Source organism: Colobus angolensis, unplaced genomic scaffold (genome assembly GCF_000951035.1).
Source record: "Colobus angolensis palliatus isolate OR3802 unplaced genomic scaffold, Cang.pa_1.0 Scaffold288, whole genome shotgun sequence".
In the NCBI taxonomy this organism is placed as follows: domain Eukaryota; kingdom Metazoa; phylum Chordata; class Mammalia; order Primates; family Cercopithecidae; genus Colobus; species Colobus angolensis.
The window spans coordinates 1915667-1937598 of NW_012116132.1; the positions used below are offsets into that span (position 1 = coordinate 1915667).

Sequence of the window (21932 nt, forward strand, 5' to 3'; positions counted from 1 at the left end):
GCAGTGAGCCAAGATTGTGCCACTGCACTATAGCCTGGGCAACAGAGTGAGACTCCATCTCAAAAAAAAAAAAAATTATTTTAAATACATAATGTACCATAAATACATCCTTGCTAACAGACCTGCCACAACAGATCAGAAATTTACAAATACTTCCATTATACAGAAATTTGCTGTTATGACACAAAAATGACTTTATTATGTAGAAGAGGGCACTATAATAATATTTGTTAAAACTGAGACTTTAACTGTTTGGACACCCTGACAGGCAAACAACATTTAATTCTATGTGAGCAGTCTCCCTGGCATTTTATGTGTGGTATGTAATAACATGTGTGACAGTCTCACCTCAATATTTTGGTCACTGACCAAATATCCTCCCCTCCTGTCTGTAACACTCTGGGTCTCCATTCCCTCTCCTGGTTCCAGGCACTCCCGTGACTCTCCTCTCTTTCCTGCTTCTTCCTATGCTGACATCACCACTTCCGAAGTGCTAGGCCCTGTACACTGGCAGACGATATGTTCCTGAAGACATATTCCTCAACTCTAGATGAGTGTTTATAATTTTAATGTTACAAATTTTGGTTAGGTTCTACAATATTGAAAATACAGAAGATATAATCAGCTACACTTTCTCTACTTATCCAGGTACTCCACAGAAAAATAACAAGGTACATCAGAATTAAATACTTACATGAGCTTGAACAGAATGACTTTTTGCTCAGTAATTTATTCTAACATATTAAGAATGTGACTGGCCAACATCATAGACTTGGAGTAAGATACACCTGTGTTGAAATCTGGACTCTGGCACTTACTATTAATGTGACCTTGGGCAGGTAGCTTAGAAATAATATTTCCAATGAAGCTATCGCTATGAATATATATATTTTCTTACCTGCCATCTTATTTTTGAAATATATTAATCTAATGGTCTCCAACCCTAAAAGATTTAATGATCCTTCACTGTTTAAGGGTCGAACCTAAAATAAAAAACAAAATTAGTATTTCGACAAAACCTTTAAAAATTAAATTATAAAACGTATGTCCAGATTATAAAGTACACCTTATTAAGACTTCTTGCTTATCTACTTCAAAATACAGCCCTCTCAGAAAAATCAACAATAATTCTGACTGGAAAGGTATAATACTATCTAATTTGAACAAACAAACTTACAATGATAACATTTTAAAGGAAGGCTATTCTAGGCAAATGAACAAGTAAGTAGAAGTACATTTAAACCTTAGACATTTTAAAGCCATTAACGACCAGTTATACTAAGAAGATATCAACACGACTGATTTATGAATTCTTACTATCAAAAACATATGCATACATATGATGGAGATGGAAGGGTAGATCACTGGGGAAAGGAGGGACTGTCAATAAATAGTGATTGAGCAACTGGTTATATGGAACCAACAAAATAAAATCTCTACTTCACATCATACACAAAAGCATCAATTCCAATTGGATTAAAAACAGAAATGTAATAGGCTGAGCTTTACAATGTTTGGAAGTTGGGTATATACATTTAAAAAAGATTAAAAAAAAGGTAAAACGTTTGGAGGAGAATAGAATGTATATTATGACTTTAAGGTAGGAAAGAGTTTCTTAAGAGAAAAAAGACAAACATAAAGGAAAAGAAAGATACATTTAACTACATTAAAATCAGTAACTTCTGTTCAGCCAAATACAAATGAATGAATAGGTCACAAAGAAGAAAAAGATTTACATATCCATTATTAGCCAGTATCCACAATGTATAAAGAATTCCAATAAATAGGAAAAATATGGCCAACCCAATAGCAAAATGAGCAAAAAGCATGACCAGGCATTTCATGGAAGAGGAAATATGAATGATGAATAAACATACAAAAGACTTTCAACTACACAGTTAGTTAGGGACATGCAAATTGAAACTTCAACGAAATACTACTTTGTAACCATTTACAAAACCTATGAATCCTGACAATGGAAAGTACTAGTATGTGGATAAGAATTCCTTTACGTTGTTGATGGGAGTACTGGTTGGTACAATTACTTTGGAAAATAATATGACACTACCTCATAAAGCTGAATAACTGAACTCCCTATGTCCCATCTATTCTGCTCCTAGGTATATGACTGAAACTCCTGAAAACTATTCCAAAAAACATATGCAGCAACATCACAATTGCAAAAAGCTAGTAAATAATTCAATGTCTACCCATCAGGGAACAGGTAAGTTCATGCAACAGAATATTTTATAGTACTGAAAAGCAATAAACTACGGTATATGTAACAACATGAATGAATGAGACTCGGTGGATGACTGAAGAAAGCAAGATAGAAAATGACTATATATTATAACATTTTTATAAAACTCAAAACCAAGCAAAACTGAAAGATATATTATTTAGGGATACTTAAATATGCAAAAATTCTGTATTTTAAGAAAAGCAAAGGAATGATAAGCACACGATGCAGTTTGCAGTTATATGAGTGATGTTCTGATTCTCAGGTTAGGAGGTAGGTTCATGAGTGATCAGTTTATTATTATCCTTCACAAAGGCCATCTATTTATTCTTTCACATATATTGCAAAAATTACACGATAAAAATCAAATAGGGCTGAGTGCAGTGGCTCACGCCTGTAATCCCAGCACTTTGGGAGTCAGAGGCAGGCGGATCACTTGAGGTCAGAAGTTCGAGGCCAGCCTGGCCAACACGGTGAAACCCTGTCTCTACTAAAAACACAAAAATTGGCAGGGCATGGTGGTGTACACCTGTAGTCCCAGCTACTTGGGAGGCAGAGGCAGGAGAATCGCTTGAACCCAGGAGGCACAGGCTGCAGTGAGCCGAAATCATGTCACTGCACTCCAGGTTGGATGACACAGCGAGACCCTGTCTCAAAAACAAAAACAAAAACAAAAACAAAACAAAACAAAAAACAACAAAAAAAACCCCACAGAAAAGTAATAATGACCAGTCCAAATTTACAAACTAGAGTATATTTTAGTTGCTTCAGATAATCTGGCAGTATTTACAAGAGCTTTTTAAACTGCCATTATGATTTTAAATGGGAGCTAATTTTGAAATACCATCTCAGCGACTTTCACGTATTCTCTAAACCCTGTCCCCCAACTAATCATACATGCTATATATGTATCACATCTATCTACATGAAACTATTGCTCTTCATTTTTGCAAACTAGCAGTTCTATACTTGTAAAAATTCTCTTTGTTATGGAAACAGAATTATAAATTAAGAAAAATATTATGTTTTATTAGGAATATATGAAATATTTATTTTTCAATTATGAGACACTTAAACAGTTTTGGTTCTAAGTTTAACCACTTTTCTAGCCTGTTAAATCTGTCCTCACAGGATTAAACACTGGGTGAATAACAGTTATAATTCGTAAGAATCGTGTAGTCTCTCAGAGCTCCTTAATCCCAAAGTGGAAGATAACACTGACATTTTATTTTAGGTTGTATGATATATTCTAGTTGTTCATAATAATAGCAATCATACTTTGCATAAACCAAATATAGTAAAATTAGTATGGTTTTAGCTAGGCCTAAGGAAATTAACCAACTTTATTTCTGTTTTTATTTTCTCACTCTTAGCTAAGTCCCAAACTGCCAATTACACATGCCACGAAATAATGAGTTAATAAAAAAAAATTACTATGTAGTAATTTAGTGTTTTCACTTATACTCAGTTGGCTTAGCCAACATTTTAATGTTAAATTACCTTTTTGAGAGGAAGAGTCTGAATCCATTCCATGGAGTTCACATCAAAGATATCAACTGCATTTTCACTGTACACTGAGAGATATGGTGCATTGTAACCTGGGAGAAGAGAAGGAGGGGGCAGCTTGTGGATTACTTGTAACTATTAAACCCCAAATATTTTGAAAGGTCTGCACTAAATAACTGTAGAGTGGAATCCCACCCAAATCCTACGTGGCTATCATATAGCAGCCAAATCAAAACATTTTTGAAGCAAACAGAACATATATCGTAAATGAAGAACTGGCACACCAATGTCAGATTATATAGCCATTATAATATAGACAGATTTTGTAAGCAGCAGGGGTATATTATTTCCCTACCCAACATGAGTTCTATAAAGGAATTTCATTATATTTAAAGTATTTGATTCCTAAAATTAGTTGTTATTGACAGTGAATCAAACTTAGAAAGCAGAGAAATCTAAGAAAGTATAATAAAGCACTGTAGCATAGTTACATGAATAGGGTAGATGCTCAATATATACTTGTTGAAAGAATGAATATCAACAAATGAATATCAACACAGGCAAAGAAAGATTCAATGCTTTACTTAAACTAAGGTTACAAAGGGAATTACTGGCAGAGCTATACAAAAAAGTCAGACATTCCAACTCTGACTCTACATTAGAATAATCGTAATTATTACCTGACTCAGTTACAAAACAGCATTTATTTTACTGATAAGAAAGAGACTGTGAGAGTGTGTGTGGGTTTGTGTTTTTAGAGATAAGGTCTCGTTGTGTTGCCTAGGCTGGAGAAAAGTGGCATGATCATAGCTCAAGTGATCCTCCCACCTCGGCTTCCTTGGTAGTTGGGACAACAGGCATGCAACCACTACACCTGGCTAATTAAAGAAAATTTTTTATAGACACAGGTTCTCGCTATGTTGCCCAGGTTGGCTTAGAACTTCTGGCCCCAAGCAATCCTCCTGCCTCAGTCTCCTGAAGTGCTGGGATTACAGGTGTAAGCCACTGTGCCCACCTAAGACTGTATTTTTCAGAAGAAATATTAAAAATAGTTAATTCCCAAGATCTGCAGTTGAAAAGCTGGAAAGACAAAAACAACAACAATAACAAGAAAAAATAGTTAAACCTTTCATCCCAGGATGGAGGGTGGGGAAAAAATAAGTCTGGATGGGTAGAACTAGAGGTATTTTTCTTTTGTCCTGTTTATGCAGACTTTCTGATTTTTCTGTAATAAGCATGGATTGTCCTCCCAAACTTTCTTGCAATGAACCTCTAACCTTGACTAGACCCATACCCATAACTCCTCCTCCTATCTTGTTACAAACGAAGAGGTTTTACTCCTCCTTTCCCCAAGTAATTCATGCACCTGTCTTCTGAATTTTGCCCTCTCTGGTCTTCTTGGCAGTCTTACTATATTTGTCATATAGACAACTGTTCCACATAGTTCCCTAGGGTTTTTTTTCCCTTCAGCATTTTAACATGCTCAAGTATTTTTCATTAAAAACAAAACAGTATGGATGAAATACTTCTCCTACGTGGTTCTACAGAACTCTACTTCTGCTATCATAGCACTTACATTCTACTGCAACTACTTGCTTTATCACGAATCTTTTCCACTGCACCCATGCTCTGTGGGGGTAAGACTGTTATCTCTTTTACTCATTGCTGTAACTCATATTCAATGGCACATATTCAATAATAATTGGAATATTCAATAACCAAAGTATTCTATAATTAAAAGTATTCAATAAGGCTGGGTGTGGTGAGTCAAGCCTATAATCTCAGTGCTTTGGGAGGCCAAGTTGGGAGGACTGCTTGAGGACAAGAATTCAAGACCAGCCTGAACAACTAATGAGATCATCTCTACAAAAATAAAAAGTAAAAACATAAGCTGGGCGTGGTGGTGTGCACCTGTTGTCCCAGCTACTCGGGAGGCTAAAGTAGGAGGACTGCTTCAGCCCAGGAGTTGGAGGCTGCAGTGGGTTATGATGATACCACTGTACTCTAACCTGTGTGACAGAGCAAGACTCCATCTCTCTCTCTCAAAAAAAAAAAAAGTATTCAATAATTTATTACATCTTCATATTTCTTCAAGGGGTAAAATAAGCAATTACAAATATCTACCCATCTAGATAAAAATGGAAAACTGAAAAACACCTCTTATAGATGCTACATTATACCTTTACATACCTGATTAAATAATTCACTTGGTAACTACTTATCCAGAATAAGTTCTGTGAGACACTGATGCTTACAAGCACCATATTTTGGGGGACCATGAGATAACAATTCAGGGTTATTTCAAAATACGACGTGGGGTAAAAAATCCATCTTAGTGAAATATTCCACAGAAAGATGTTTTGTTTAAATTACGTGCATGCTAATGCTGGCCCTGTTTGCCCTGGCCTAATTACGTATGGTTTTTACATCAACAACATAATCAATACTGAGGAAAAGCATTAAGAATGACTTTTTAAAAAAACTGTTATTAACAATAACAACACTTGGGAGATGAAGTGGAAGGGAAAAGGAAGGAAAGAGACATAAAGGTAAGACAGTCATAAGAAAGAGAATCTTACAACAAGAGGAAGGATTTGCTGGCCACATCAATTCCTGTTGTCTAGATCTTCGGCCCTGGCAGTCAGTGTATATCCCAATGCTGTTAAAACACAGCAGATATTCTTTACTGGAGATCTCAACAGCGCAGATAGCATCCATTGGTTGATGTGCAATAAATGATAGTGTATGGTCATTTGAATGGAGCATACTGTATGGACTTCCTTCTCCATTCAAAGGGTATCTTAGAAATCCTGACTGGAATCCCACACAGAGTTGTTCACTGAAGATTGCCATCCACTGGACATTATATGGGACTTGAATTTCCTTAAATTTTCTGTGACGAGTCTTGCTCTGAAATAGTTCATAACAGAGGACCTGCCTTTTCATAGCCACACACAGGCATGTGAGAGCTCCATGGCGCATCTTTCCAGAAGTTATGGTTTGACACCCTTTAGTTTCTGCCAGCTTGTAAAAATCGGTCTCTCGCCCATCCAATGCTGACAGAGGAAAAAGTCGTACATGACGATTTCGTCCTGAGATCACAGCAACAAGCTGATCATTTGGAATGAGTTCAATCTGATGAATCTTCTTATTATCACCAACTCGAATAATTTCTAAACACAAAGAATAATAAATCAAAATTTTATTGATTCATCATATCCCAATTATACTCAAAAGGATGTAAGTCAACTTAGAGATGCACACACGGAAGAATAAGAGATCAGAAGTCACAGGAAAAAAAGATAATCAAACCCATCATAAGATAATTTAACTCACCTATAGTACGTATTAAATTGAGTCCTAAGATTTCTGGCAGCCAAGGCAAACCCCAAAGGATTCTTGTGTAAAAAGTATGTCAAATCCTCAAGGAAAACTTTTTTACTGGCACTAAATTCTAGGAAACGTCACCATGGGATTCCCGTTTTTAAAAACAGAGAACTCATTTTTCAGAAGTTTTTATATGGGTAACAATGCATTGTCTTAAATGCACTGTTTTCCCATGATCTAAGTTGATATAAAGATAAAACTTAGACTATTATATTTATGAATACCAAGTTATATTGGTTTCTCTTTATTTCACTCAGCATTTAGTTTCTCTCTAGAAGAAAAACCTCCAAACAAACACATTTTAATAGCTGTTGTCTCTTTTGATACTAACAGAACAATATGAAAATCGAGTTGTTTATTTTTTTTTCATGTTCCATCTTTAGAAATGCAATCTGGGCTGGGCGCGGTGGCTCATGCCTGTAATCCCAGCAGTTTGGGAGGCCAAGGTGGGTGATTGGATCACCTGAGGTTGGGAGTTCGAGACCAACCTGGCCAACATGGAGAAACCTCGTTTCCACTGAAAATACAAACTTAGCTGGGCACGGTGGTGCATGCCTGTAATCCCAGCTACTGGGAGGCTGAGGCAGGAGAATCGCTTGAACCTGGGAGGCGGAGGTTGCAGTGAGCCAAGATTGTGCCACCACTGCACTCTAGCCTAGGCAGCAAAAGCGAAACTCTGTAAAAAAAAAAAAAAAAAAAAAAAAGAAATGCAATCTGAGTTCATACAGAACGTTAAATAAAATGATACAAGAAAGACAATACACATTTGAAGTTTTAAACCTCAGGGGGACTACAGAAATTTAAAAATAATCTTTTAATTTATAAACATATCAAATTAGGTCTGGAAAATTTTAGTCACAGGATAAATAAGAGCAAATCCTGCTCTTTGTAGAATTTAGAATCTAGGGTTAAATTTTTTTTTAACACATGATTGAAAATTACTCAAAAAAAAAGTTTTCTCTTACCATCTTTGGTGACATGTACAACAAATAATCCTTCTTCGTTTCCCAAAGCAATTCTTTCATGATCTATGTAAGACATGAATATGAAAGATTTTTATTAGGAAAAAACCATGTAATGCTAATAAACCAGATGTTAAGAACATTTGGTGCAAAAAATGGAAATAAAATAAATTACAGTAACAGTTTACACTATTTCTTTCAGATTATACTGGTAAATCTCTCATGTCTTCTAAAATAGAACAATTATTAAAGAATAATCCATATCAATACCTACAAAAATAAGTAAATGTTTAATAAACGATGAAACAAAATGAAAAACCTAAGTTGTTCTACACTTCTTGTTTTGGGAGGTAAAAATTGTGAATGGCATTTGAACCGTACTCATTAAACTTTTCAGTATTCATGGAAAGTAACAAAAGAGTTAGATGCATACACAGGAATACAGCAAAAATTCAAACCTCCAGACACAGAAACTGCCATTTGTTAAGGGGATTTCTTTTATGCAAGGTACTCTGTGTTATGTATTCCATCTTATTTAAACTTCCCAATAACCTCAGCAAGGTAATTATCATCTGTATTTTATATACTAAACTCTAAGAAACTAACTTGTTCTAAATCACACAAGCAGAAAATAGATTGGTAGGCTAATGTTTAGCACTGTTGTTTTTTCAGGAGAAAAAGGCACTTTGAAAGTGTACTTATACTCCTGTTTACTGAAAAACAAAGATCTGATATAGGTCTCATTCATTCAATAAACATGTACTGAGCATTTGTGATACGATGCATAGTATGTTGGACACTGGGGATTCATAGATGAAAGCCAATCCTTGTTCTCAAGTAGATTAGTAAACAATTATAATAATATGATAAATGTTATAAATTCATACCTATGATTGCGGCTGCCTGGGTTGTTTTAATGAGGGGTAGAGTGCTGTCATAAGCCTCTTTGGGAAGATAGACTGAGCGGTCTCTGAATTTGTTTTTCTTCAAAATCTTGTGCAATTCACTCAGCACTCCCACCCACTTACTCTTCTCATTCTCACTGTCTGCTAGCATCAGGATTGAACATTTGTTATTAGATGCTGAGAGCTGGGAAGCTGTGACCTAGAACAATTTAATCAATAATCATGACATTAGAAAACAGACACCCTTTATGCTAGTTTCATGATTATGTTAGTTTGCTTAGCACTCACCAATAAAATGAGCATTCATTAAATGATACCGTTACTGGAGTTTAGCTATTCCTAATCAGAATAACTACCTTTAGCACTAGATTACATGACAAAGCAAAGGTGACAGATACCATTTGAAATGTTTGTATCATTTTCATTTTCCTTCTATAAAATTGCCAGAACACTATCACTAAAGAGGCATTAAATATACTCATATATAACAACAACAATAACTGACATTTATTGAGTAAATACTGAGCACCAGGTAGATCTAAGCACATTACAAGTATTAACTCATTTAACTCTGTTAACATAGTCATGAGATAGGATGTACTGTCATTATATCCTTATTTTATATATGAAAAAAATGGTGATGCAAAGAAATTAAATCATTTCTCCAAGGACACACAGCTAGACATCTGGGATCTTGTGCCCATGCTCCTAAGCACCACACCATACTGACTTGCAACTTGTTTTAAAAAGTCAGAAGTGCTCAGAAATATATTCTCTGTTACTTCACGACAATAACTCATATCATCGTTAAGACTTGATAATTTAAATCAGTATTTAAATGGTTTATCATTACACAAACAACACTATCAGAGCAGTTTTAAATTTTACCTATATGAATTCCTTATTATAAATAAAGAATTCCTTATTAAGTAGCAGTGACAATAAAATCACACTATGAAAATCAGTTATCAGTAAGTGGGCCTCTGTAGGCTCCCTTGGTGGCTGGGAGGAAAATAAATAGTTGTCAGTCTAGGAACTAAGAGACTAAGTATAATCTTTGCCTGACCTTCCTTAGATACAAGGTTCACAGACAAATATAGGGAGATAGGCATAACTATTAGGCAGTAGTTTTTTTTTTTTTTTTAATCTCTGTTGTCTTAATTTACCAACTCAAGATTGCATCATGGCAATAGCCTCCAAAGACTGCCACCAACAAGTCCTCCTAAGGAATTCCATTCTTCTCGTCAAGAGGTGGAGTCTATCTCCCCTCCTCTTAAATCTGGGCTGACCTCATGACTTGCTTTGACCAATAGAATGCAGAAGGGTTATTATACCTGTTTTGGGCCTAGTCCTCAAAGGGCCTGGCAGCTTCTTTTGCTCTCTTAGAAGCCAGCCACTGGGAGCTCAGCCAGCCTACCTGATGACCACAGACCACATGGAGCGAGTTCACAAAGAGGAGAACTGAGATCACCCAGCTAACAGCCAGCACCCAGATGTAAGAGCAAGGTCATTAGATGTTCTGGTCCCAAATGAGCTGAATGCAGTCACATGAGTGACACTAGCTGACACCACAAGAACTGTACAGCTGGTCCACAGAATAGTGAAAAATAATAAATAATTGTCGGTTTAAGCTACTAAGTTTTGGAATGGCTGTTACGAAGCAGTAAGTATTTTTAATTTTTAAAGACACTTTTTTAAAAAAAAAAAATTGAGAAACCTCACACTTATCTACTTTTCCATCTGGTAGTATTTATTTGAAAACTGAATTGGAACTAAAAAATATTATCTACCAGGAAGCATATTTTATAAGCCATATATTGATGCTTTCTCCAGGTCTTTCACTAATTAAATATTTAGCACCAATTTTTTATACCTTCAAGTACTGAATGACATGGAATATATAAAAGAATGTAAGATTTGGTTTTACTTATAGTGAATTTATGATTTATATAGGGAGGCAAAATGTACTCATTAAAAACACGTAATTCAGTGATCAAATTATAGTATACACACTTACCCTAAATATACACGGTATATCTTTTCGACTTGCATGGATAACATCAGAAGCCAACACTGAACTCACGGAAAATTCTTCATCCCTGAAAGAAAAGCAAAGCATTAAAAGTTAGTATATGTGGCTATGTGTGTGTGGTTTGGGGTGTGTATCCAAATAACACATATGAAGCAATACCCAAAGCTTAACAGCACCAAACACCCAAATTTAATTTTTTTAAAAATTTAATTTTCCCCCATTGTAATTAATAGTGCCCCAAATAATTTATCAAGAATAACTTCCTAGTGGTATATGATACAAGAGCTAGAAATCATTGCTGGCTTACTCACAGTTACAAGGCCAGTTAAGTATACATGTAGAACTGGGATTTGAACCCTGGTAGGTCTCTGGAGCCTCCATGGACCCTCTTGCCTCCCATAATAAATCTTAAGTGCCCTCAACCCAGTTCATGTTACATTTCATTGTTCCTTCAACATCTAAAACATATTTCCTCCACAATAATTTCTTCTGATTCCCTTAATTTTGTTGTTGGTACCATGACTCCCTTAGTCTTACAGGCTTGACACCTTAGTCTTATTTTTGATTCTTCTCCCTATCTATATTCAGTCCTTTAGCAGGTTCTATCAGATTTTAATTGCCAATATTTCTTGCATCTGTCCCATCATGTTCCATATTTGTAGGGGAAGATAATGTGTTTGAGATGCTAATGTGAAGTGCCAATGTGAGTCAGAGCTAGAAATTCTGGTTTTGAGCAATGGATGGATATATCTGAACTGGAGATACAAGTCTGGGAGTCATGAATGCAGAGGGGATGGCTGAAGCTGTGAATAAATATGATCACTCAAGGACAGTGGCTGGAGTTACGAGAAAAAGTAAAGGAGAGAACACTAAGGAACACGGGAAGAATCTGAAAAATGAGACCAGAAGCGTTCGAGGGCTATACTTACCTAAATGTTTACTGATTATGTTTTCCAGAAGCCTTTCTGATTTTTATTTTCTTTCCTTACATTGTAATTATACTCTAAGCCTTTAGGTGATGTGATGATATAAGCTTCACACATTAGGCCTCCATTACCCCATTTACATGGGTCTTTTGGACTGAAACACCAACTTCTTTTTCCTTAACTCCTAGCCCCTCACACTCAACACACATACCAACCTGTCCTATAAATACACCTTACTTCCTATTTTCAATTCTATTACTATAGCAATATTAGCAAATTAGAAAATATGAAGTTAGTTCATTTAAATAAACCATGGCAACACAATTTTTAAAAATCAGAAACTTTAAAATTCCTAAGTTGCAATGATACAAATAATTTTACCTTCAAAGTCTTACCTCATGTCAATCACTTGACTAATGACAACACTGGGCTGAGATGCTTTTCCTTCAGCAATATCGTACAGAAACAGTTTGAAGTCACACACTACAGCCAGTGCTCTCTGCCACCCTTTCTTCACTCCGGCTGGTTTAGGAATCTTAGTTTTGTTTTAGACAGACAGGCAAACAAACAGCCAAAACAACTCAAATGAAAATATGCCTTAAATCACATATGTAATTGCATGGTGAAGATGTACAGATAATGTACATGTTTTATAAGTGTGCCATTCTGGTTGGTAAAGTAGCAGATGGGACACATATTAAGCTATGAGAAAATGTGAGAACACATTCTTCAAATACTGAATGACTTTTTATTCTGAGAAACATTTTAATGGTACCATTTTAACTTTCACTAGTATTTCATTAAAATAACACTCATGGTTTTCTTTCTAAATAGCATAAAACTAAAACTTGGTGTAAGATGAAACTCAGCTTACACTGTAAATATTACCCAAGATAACAAGACTATGCCTTGATAATAGCTCATAATTCATAACCATATGCCACCTCTCTTGCAAGACCAGGTGCTACAAACTCCTTTATGAAGATTTCATTACAAGATAGGAACAACCTGGAAAAACTTGAGACATTTTATAGGTTATTTCCACGTAAAAGTTAGGTTTTTGTTTGCAAATCATTATTCTAGATGAAATAAAATTATTAGATGAATTTTACTCATTTAATTTTCAAACAAGAACTATGCTCTTAAAATAACTGATTTGATTTTAATTCATTAATCAATCTTAAAAGATTAATCTAAACCCAACTTAATCATACTTACCCTGACATGACCTTCATATGCTGTTCCTATTCCTTTCTGAGGATCTATACCCAGAGGACCTTTTGTCTGTTCAGGAGGAACTGGACAAGTGGTTGGAGCTTTGTTTACACAAGTTATATGGCATGAGAATCCACACACTTTTGGAGGCAAAAAAGAAACATTTGATAAAAATTCATTTTAACAAAAAATTCACTGAACACTCACTGCATACAAGATGCTGTGTTAGATGAATGCTTATCTCCACTTTTATCTTAAATAACTGTTTTATCATTTGGGTAGCTGATCCGTTTGCTTACTAATGACAATTTTAATGAGAAATAGTAAATATTTTAAAAAGTATTTGTATTACTGTTGTTCTGTATTGACATTAGTGATCAAAAAGAGAAGCAAACAGAAGCATCTAACCTTGCGAATAAAATGATTGATTTAGATTTTCTAAAAGAGTGGTTTTTAGAGTTTTTTGCTCTTCATCCCACTGCAACTTGGTATCTGCCTTGAAATTTCTCTTGCAAAGGTCTCTAGTGGGCATTAAGCTACCTGACATCTTTGGTTTGGCAAACCCTACCAATCCTTGAAAATGGAGTTTTTCAGTGACTAAAAAAGTACAAGTTGAAGGTAAATTTTAGGTGTTATTATTATATATACTTAAACTACTACTAAAATAACAATAGTTCACTTTATGGAGTGCTTTTTATTTTTCTATAATAATCTAAGAGAGGTACAGTTACCATCTCTATAAATGGACTACACATCAGTGATGGATATTGTGAAACAAGCAGAGAGGCAAGATGACAAAAATCATCTAAATGTCTCAATTCACTTTATTTATTTATTAAAGAGAGGGTCTTGCTATGTCGCCCAGGCTGGCCTCAAAATGATTCTCTTGTCTTAGCCTCCTGAGTAGTTGGGACTATAGGCATGAGCCATCACACTCAACTTCAATTCACTTTTTTTTTTTTTTAATGTCAGTTTTTTATTTATTTATTTATTTATTTATTTATTTTTTTATTATACTTTAAGTTCTAGGGTACATGTGCATAACGTGCAGGTTTGTTACATATGTATACTTGTGCCATGTTGGTGTGCTGCACCCATCAACTCGTCAGCACCCATCAATTCATCATTTATATCAGGTATAACTCCCCAATGCAATCCCTCCCCCTTCCCCTCCTCCCCATGATAAGCCCCAGTGTGTGATGTTCCCCTTCCCGAGTCCAAGTGATCTCATTGTTCAGTTCCCACCTATGAGTGAGAACATGCGGTGTTTGGTTTTCTCTTCTTGTGATAGTTTGCTAAGAATGATGGTTTCCAGCTGCATCCATGTCCCTACAAAGGACGCAAACTCATCCTTTTTTATGGCTGCATAGTATTCCATGGTGTATATGTGCCACATTTTCTTAATCCAGTCTGTCACAGATGGACATTTGGGTTGATTCCAACTCTTTGCTATTGTGAATAGTGCCGCAATAAACATACGTGTGCATGTGTCTTTGTAGTAGAATAATTTATAATACTTTGGGTATATACCCAGTAGTGGGATGGCTGGGTCATATGGTACATCTAGTTCTAGATCCTTGAGGAATCGCCATACTGTTTTCCATAATGGTTGAACTAGTTTACAATCCCACCAACAGTGTAAAAGTGTTCCTATTTCTCCACATCCTCTCCAACACCTGTTGTTTCCTGATTTTTTAATGATGGCCTTTCTAACAGGTGTGAGATGGTATCTCATTGTGGTTTTGATTTGCATTTCTCTGATGGCGAGTGATGATGAGCATTTTTTCATGTGTCTGTTGGCTGTATGAATGTCTTCTTTTGAGAAATGTCTGTTCATATCCTTTCCCCACTTTTTGATGGGGTTGTTTGTTTTTTTCTTGTATATTTGTTTGAGTTCTTTGTAGATTCTGGATATTAGCCCTTTGTCAGACGAGTAGATTGCAAAAATTTTCTCCCATTCTGTAGGTTGCCTGTTCACTCTGATGGTAGTTTCTTTTGCTGTGCAGAAGCTCTTTAGTTTAATTAGAGCTAACTATCCTAAATGTATATGCACCCAATACAGGAGCACCCAGATTCATAAAGCAAGTCCTTGGAGACTTACAAAGAGACTTAGACTCCCATACAATAATAATGGGAGACTTCAACACTCCACTGTCAACATTAGACAGATCAACGAGACAGAAAGTTAACAAGGATATCCAGGAATTGAACTCATCTCTGCACCAAGCGGACCTGATAGACATCTATAGAACTCTCCACCCCAAATCAACAGAATATACATTCTTCTCAGCACCACATCGCACTTATTCCAAAATTGACCACATAATTGGAAGTAAAGCACTCCTCAGCAAATGTAAAAGAACAGAAATTATAACAAACTGTCTCTCAGACCACAGTGCAATCAAATTCACTTTTAAGTGGAGTATCTAGCAAGTTACGATTTGTTTTATTTACAAGCAAAGGGCAGTGGAAGCAACAAAATAAGTATCCTATACTGGATCTATTTCCAACCAACCACAAGGAAAAGAACAAGACAGGAATCTTTAGAAGCTGGAACCACATTATCATAACATTTACAAAAGCCTGGCAGACAAAGGCTATGAACAGTCTCATGAGACCCCACAGCTTCATGAAGTATGCTTCAAAGGGTCTGAAGAAAAGATGGGGACAACTTCACAGCAAAAGACTCTAGAAGGGAAGAGCCTGAGAAGACCTCAAAAACTGCTACTATGAATTGCAAATAATTGTGGGGCGTAAAAAATGACATGGAACTTAAAGCCAGGTAGCTGGCCAGGATTCTGATAAACAAATTTTAGAATGACACACCAGTACTGGCTAAGTTCCAAAACGAAACACTTGAAAACTACAAATTTTCTCCTTCTTTGGCTTCAGTCACACCTTTCTAGTCAATAATATAGGCGATTCCTTCTAAGGTTACTTGGCTATCTTTTCCTGTTGCCTTCCCTTAACTATGTAAGAGACTCATGTACTTGCTCTCTTCTCAATCTACATGTGCTTCCTGGATAATGTCATTCATGTTTATAACTTAATACACTCATAACTCTTTAATCTCTGCTTTCTTAACCCTGAACATTTTATTTGGCTTGAAACACACATATCTAATGAACTAGTTAAAATACTGCAATCTGGATCTTTCACTTTAGCTGTGAGAACTAACTAAACAGAATGCACTGCCTTAAGATGTTATTAATTTCCCTCTTACTCAAAGTACTCAGATATAGGCTAACTACAAGTATATTATAAAGGAAACACACGCATATGATGGGGATTGGCTACATTTACAGCAGAAGAAGTAGGAAATAGCAACTAGTATTACAATTTGAGTTAGCAACTATTTTCTTGTCTTTTCCATAAGATAAACCAATATATGAGAGATCTTCAGAAAGTTCATGGAAAATGCATATTACGGAAAAACTATGTATGGCTTTAAAATTTTCTTTTGCACCAAAATAAATGCATACTAACTTGTTATAATATGTCTGAAGAGGATCTAGTTCGAGACACTAAGAAGAATGAGACTTCAATTTGAAAAAAGCCCCCATCTGAACAACATTAATTAAGAAAGAACAAATATATAATTTACAATGAAGCTTGGGTGGAAGAATGGTGAAATCATTGATGCTTTACAAAAAGTTGATAGGGACAATGCCTGATATGGTTTGCTTGTGTTCCCACCCAAACCTCATCTTGAATTGTAGCTCTCGTAATTCCCACATGTCATGGGAGGAACACAATGGGAGGTAACTGAATCATGGGGGCAGGTCTCTCTGTCCTGCTTTGGTGACAGTAAATAAGTCTCATGAGATCTGATGGTTTTATAAAGGGGAGTTCCCCTGCAAATGCACTCTTGCCTGCCGCCATGTAAGATGTGACTTTGTCCTCTTTCACCTTCCACCATGACTGAAAGGCCTCCTCAGTCATGTGGAACTGAGTCAATTAAACCTCTTTCCTTTATAAATTACCCAGTCTTGGGTATATCTTTATTAGCAGCGTGAGAAGAGACAAATACAATGCCTTAAAGAAATCAGCAGTTTACAAATGGATAACTCATTTTAAGAAGGGATAAGAGGATGTCAAAGATGAAACCTGCAGTAGCAAACCTTCCACATTAATTTGCCAGGAAAAAAATTAATCTTGTTCATGCTTTGTCTGAAGAGGACTGATGAGTAACAGCACAAACAACAGCTAATACCACAGATATCTCAATTGGTTCAGCTTACACGATTCCGACCAAAAATGAATGCTGAGCAAACTTCCCACTTGTCGGATGCCGAAACTACTGAACCTAGATCAGCTGCAGAATGTTAGATGGAAATTTTAAACAAGTGGGATCAAGATTCTGAAAGATTTCTTTGAAGCACAGTAGCAGGAGATGCAACATGGCTTTACCAGTATGATCCTGAAAACAAAGCACAATCAAAGCAATGGCTAACAAGATATAGAAGTGGTCCAGTCACAGCAAAAGCGGACCAGTCAAGAGCAAAGGTCATGGCAATAGTTTTTGGGGATGCTTCAGGCATTTTGCTTGTTGGCTTTCTGGAGAGCCAAAGATTGATAGCACCTGTTTATTATGAGAGTGTTTTGAGAAATGTAGCCAAAGCTTTCGCAGAAAAACGCCAGGGAAAAGCTTCACCAGAGTCCTTCTTCACCATGACAGTGCTTCTCCTGCTCATTCCTCTCATCAAACAACAGCAGTTTTGTGAGTGTTTCCATGGGAAATCATTAGGCATCCACCTTACAGTTCTGATTTGGTTCCTTTTGACTTCTTTTCATTTCTGAATTTCAAAAAGTCTTTAAGGGCACCCATCTTTCTTCAGTTAATAATGTAAAGGAGACTACACTGACATGGTTACATTCTCAGGACCCTCTGTTCTTTAGGGATGGACTAAATGGGTGGTATAATTGCTTACAAAGTTGTCTCAAACTTAATGGAGCTTATGTTAAAAAATAAAGTTTATATTGTTAATTTTTATCTTTAAATTCTACTTTTCCACAAGCTTTTTGAAGTCCTCTCATATAAGGTAGCGTTGTAGTGACAAATTTCATTTGACTTTAAAAAAAAGCATTCTTCTGAAACATTCAAAAAGAAATAATATATTCCATTATAATTTAAACCATTTTCACTTCAGAGCTCCTAAGAAAAATAAAGCAATACCGAAACAAAGAAATATGTTTTCTTTTCTGTTCACATGACCCCTGACCCTCTCTCCTTCATCACTCAGAATGTACGCTCTATGAGGGTAGGATCTATGCCTTTCCCCTATTCACTATTATGTCCCCAGTGCCTAGAAGTACAGTGGGTTTTCCATAAACATGTGATGAATAAATCATGGATGGTAGAGAAAAAAAAAAAAAACCTCTGCTATTAATACAGGAATAAAATATCTTTCAGGCATAATGGCAGACATTTAATATTTCTGAAAAGGTGCCCACATTGTCTAGTTTTCAATAACAATTTCTCTAAGGAATTAAACAAGGTTAAAATTCAGTGAATTTTCTTCTGTCAGATAGGTTAATGTTTTTTGGCGGGGACTATAAATTTACTCAATAACAAAACAAAGACAAATGAACCATATTATTTAAATATATTGCCCCTGAAAAATATGTCTAGTTTCTCAAACATTCAACAGACAACATAGATTATTTCCATTCCTGTTATGCAAAAAAACAAATGATTAAATAAAACAAACATTTATACACCTTTGAAAGAGAATCAAGTTATTTGATTACAATTTAGATAGTGAAGTCACATTTTCTTTCCTTTTTGTTCTTACCTTCACATGAACAGCCCTGTCTTATTAAACCCACCATCAAGGAGGTACACTGATGACACTTGGTAGGAGTAGTAAAAGATTTTACAAAAAACTGGTGAGTCTTGCGCTGCAAAACAAATTGATAAAAAAAAACACACACTGATTGTTTAAAAGATTTCCATAATGTGAGTCCCTATGCTTCATATAACTTTCTAGAATGTTTCCTAAATAGGAATATAATGAATTATTTCCATTTCTCATTACATCTTCTTATGGTTTATGGTCTTTAAACATTTGTATTAGGTAATTTGAACTGGACTAAGCTAAAATAATTAAGAAGTTAAATGATAATCAATTGCTCTTGAATGCCATTTGAAAAGTATGTAAAATAAACAATAGCTTTTTTGGGGGGCTCATAAATCTTAGCTTCAGAATTTTAATAAATTATCCAAATTATTGTTCAGCAAATAGTTAAGTAAAATATTGCATATTTATACTTAAACAAACATAGGATTTTAATGTATTTTATATCTTCTTAGGAAAAAAGTTATTTAAAATTATTGTTTCTACTATAAATCATGTATTTCTCTTTCTGGCACCAAGGACAAATAATATGCTTCACAAATCAGTTTCCTCCTATGGAAAGAGGCAGTATAACACTTGAGCAGATAAAAATACACATATTATTATTCCAGAGACAGATGGCAGATTGAAATTTCTTACTGAATACCCCACAGTTAACGGTATTTTAGTCTTACCTGATTTACACGGTGGTAAGCAAATGTAGATTTTATCTCTTTGGAATATTCCTTTGTTTTCCAAATTAATTCTCTTAGCATGTTTTAACAATAAATGATGTATAATAAATAACCTTTCGTTCTGCTGTGTGAACTTAGGAAAAATTTACTAAATTCCTCTCTGTCTCACTTTCCTTATCTACAAAACAGGATAAATAGTAGTATCTACCTAATGGAGTGGTTAAATGAGTATTAATATAAACAAAGTCTTTCAAACAGTACCTGGTACATACTAAGTACTCAAAAAACATTTCTTTTTTTAAGAAATAATTTCAACTCTTAAGATTCACGGGTACACATGCAGGTTTGTTACCTACTAAGTATATTGTATGATGCTGAGGTTTAGGGTATGATTGATCCACATTACCCAAGTACAGAGCACAGTACCCAGTTTATTAGCCCTGGCACCCCTCCCTCCTTCCCCTTCTCTAGTAGTCCCCAGAGTCTTTTGTTGCCATTTTTATGTCCATGGGTACCCAATGTTGTATGAATTTTGCTAATTATTTCTCTTTTAAATGTGTGATTGATTTAAACTACTAAGAACTCTACTCCATATTCTAATAAATTATGAATACTGATTTTAAAAGGTTATCAGTAGCATTTATTTCAGTTGACACTAACATATGAACAAAAAACTAAAGGGAAGATTTGAAGCTTTAAAATTCAAGTTAAAAATAAATCTTGTTCTTTTCAACTGGGATATATGATTTGTACACTACGAAAGAAGTTTTAAAAAATGAAAGAAGTAGATTATCTTTTCACATAGAAAAACCTGACTACCAGCATTAGTCAGAGAATGGGGTGAGATTCTCAAATTTAGAGTGGTCATGAGCTCTGGTCCAACCTCAAACCATTCTGTTCTAGAAGTTCCTCATGATCTTTTGGTCAGTTTCAAAGCAGCACTGGGATTTGACTCTAAGTAGAACACAGACTATCTTATTACTAACTCTGCAACTGCTCCTGTAACTTCTGAGTCCCAGTCAGGGCGCAGACACTGTACCAGTACTTTACATAATTCATCTTATTTTGTGCAAACAACCACCTTGAAAGATAGATACTATTTCCTTATATGAAAGAATCTATTAAAATCATAAAATTTTGCTCTTTCTCCTGTATACTACTTTTTAATTTCTGGCTCTTTGAGAAACTATTATGAGTAAATTTTCTAGTGCTAACTTTTTCAATTGTTCAGAATGCATTAATGCAAAAGATGTAAAGTTATTTTACTGGTTAGTCCTAGAGGATTTTAATACAAAGAAGGAAAAGTTAATCAACTGCTCTAAGTAGCTTCATGTTTTTCTTCTTCTAAAGAAAAAGACATATCTGAAACACTAGCAATGAAACAACTCTAGGGTTGACAAATTTATTAGTAATTCTTCACAATGCCCCTCAAATTGCATATATATATACGTATATATCATACACTTCCTCTCCAGCAAGAGATCTATTCAGGATGTCACAATTCTGAGTATGACAGCAGGGAAAAATACAGCAACCCAGTGTTTTGGATGAGCATTAATTTTAGGTAATAAATCATCCAACTGGTTAAATTATGGGAGAGGTTGTGCAATTTACTACTAAAGATTAAGGCATCTATGTTTTGCTAATCTCCACTAAGGAGAGTATAACATAATTAAAGATCGTTATTCTGATGCCAGCAATCTTTAGGTAATACACAATAGGATTTTGTTTTTGTTTTGGTGTGAAAATGTATAAAGAAAGATACACGAATGATCAATTTTAGGGTCTAGATTACTTGGCTTCTAATATCCCTGTTTCTTGCCTCCTGGTCAATATTTGATATCTAATACTTCCCTTTGGGGACAGCCAGCAGAGGAGAAAAAAATGAAAGGTATTGAAGTATGAACTAAAATTAGAATTTTAGATTACGTGATCATTCAGAGTAGAAAGAATTAACTATAACCTCAAATTTCAAAGTGGTGATTAGAAAGAGTTCTTTTCTACTCTGATTTTGTCTGTGTGTAGATTTTAAGCTACACATTGGAGAAAGAAAGTAAAATGTTTTTAACAGACAATGTGAGAGCCAAGTGGAACCAAGCATAACTCTTGGTGAAAGCTTCAGAATTTATTACAGATAATTAAACTTTTACCACTATAAATGACAAGTCAAATAGTATCTCATACAACCCTTTCTTTTTTACAAAAAATTTTAAAACATTTTAAAGAAA

General features: G+C 35.1%; 1 protein-coding gene across 1 annotated transcript in view; it reads right to left on the minus strand.

Annotated features, from left to right (window-relative positions):
- Positions 1-21932, minus strand: part of CDC42BPA (CDC42 binding protein kinase alpha (DMPK-like)) — a 314354-nt gene that overhangs the window by 30681 nt on the left and 261741 nt on the right. Inside the window, exons 22-30 of the mRNA XM_011948976.1 lie at positions 18968-19073; positions 13176-13312; positions 12353-12492; positions 11017-11098; positions 8982-9198; positions 8098-8160; positions 6325-6918; positions 3740-3837; positions 899-983 (exon numbers count right to left, since the gene is read on the minus strand). Of these exons, the coding sequence (XP_011804366.1) occupies positions 899-983; positions 3740-3837; positions 6325-6918; positions 8098-8160; positions 8982-9198; positions 11017-11098; positions 12353-12492; positions 13176-13312; positions 18968-19073 (1522 nt within the window). The remainder of the gene's footprint in view (positions 1-898; positions 984-3739; positions 3838-6324; positions 6919-8097; positions 8161-8981; positions 9199-11016; positions 11099-12352; positions 12493-13175; positions 13313-18967; positions 19074-21932) is intronic.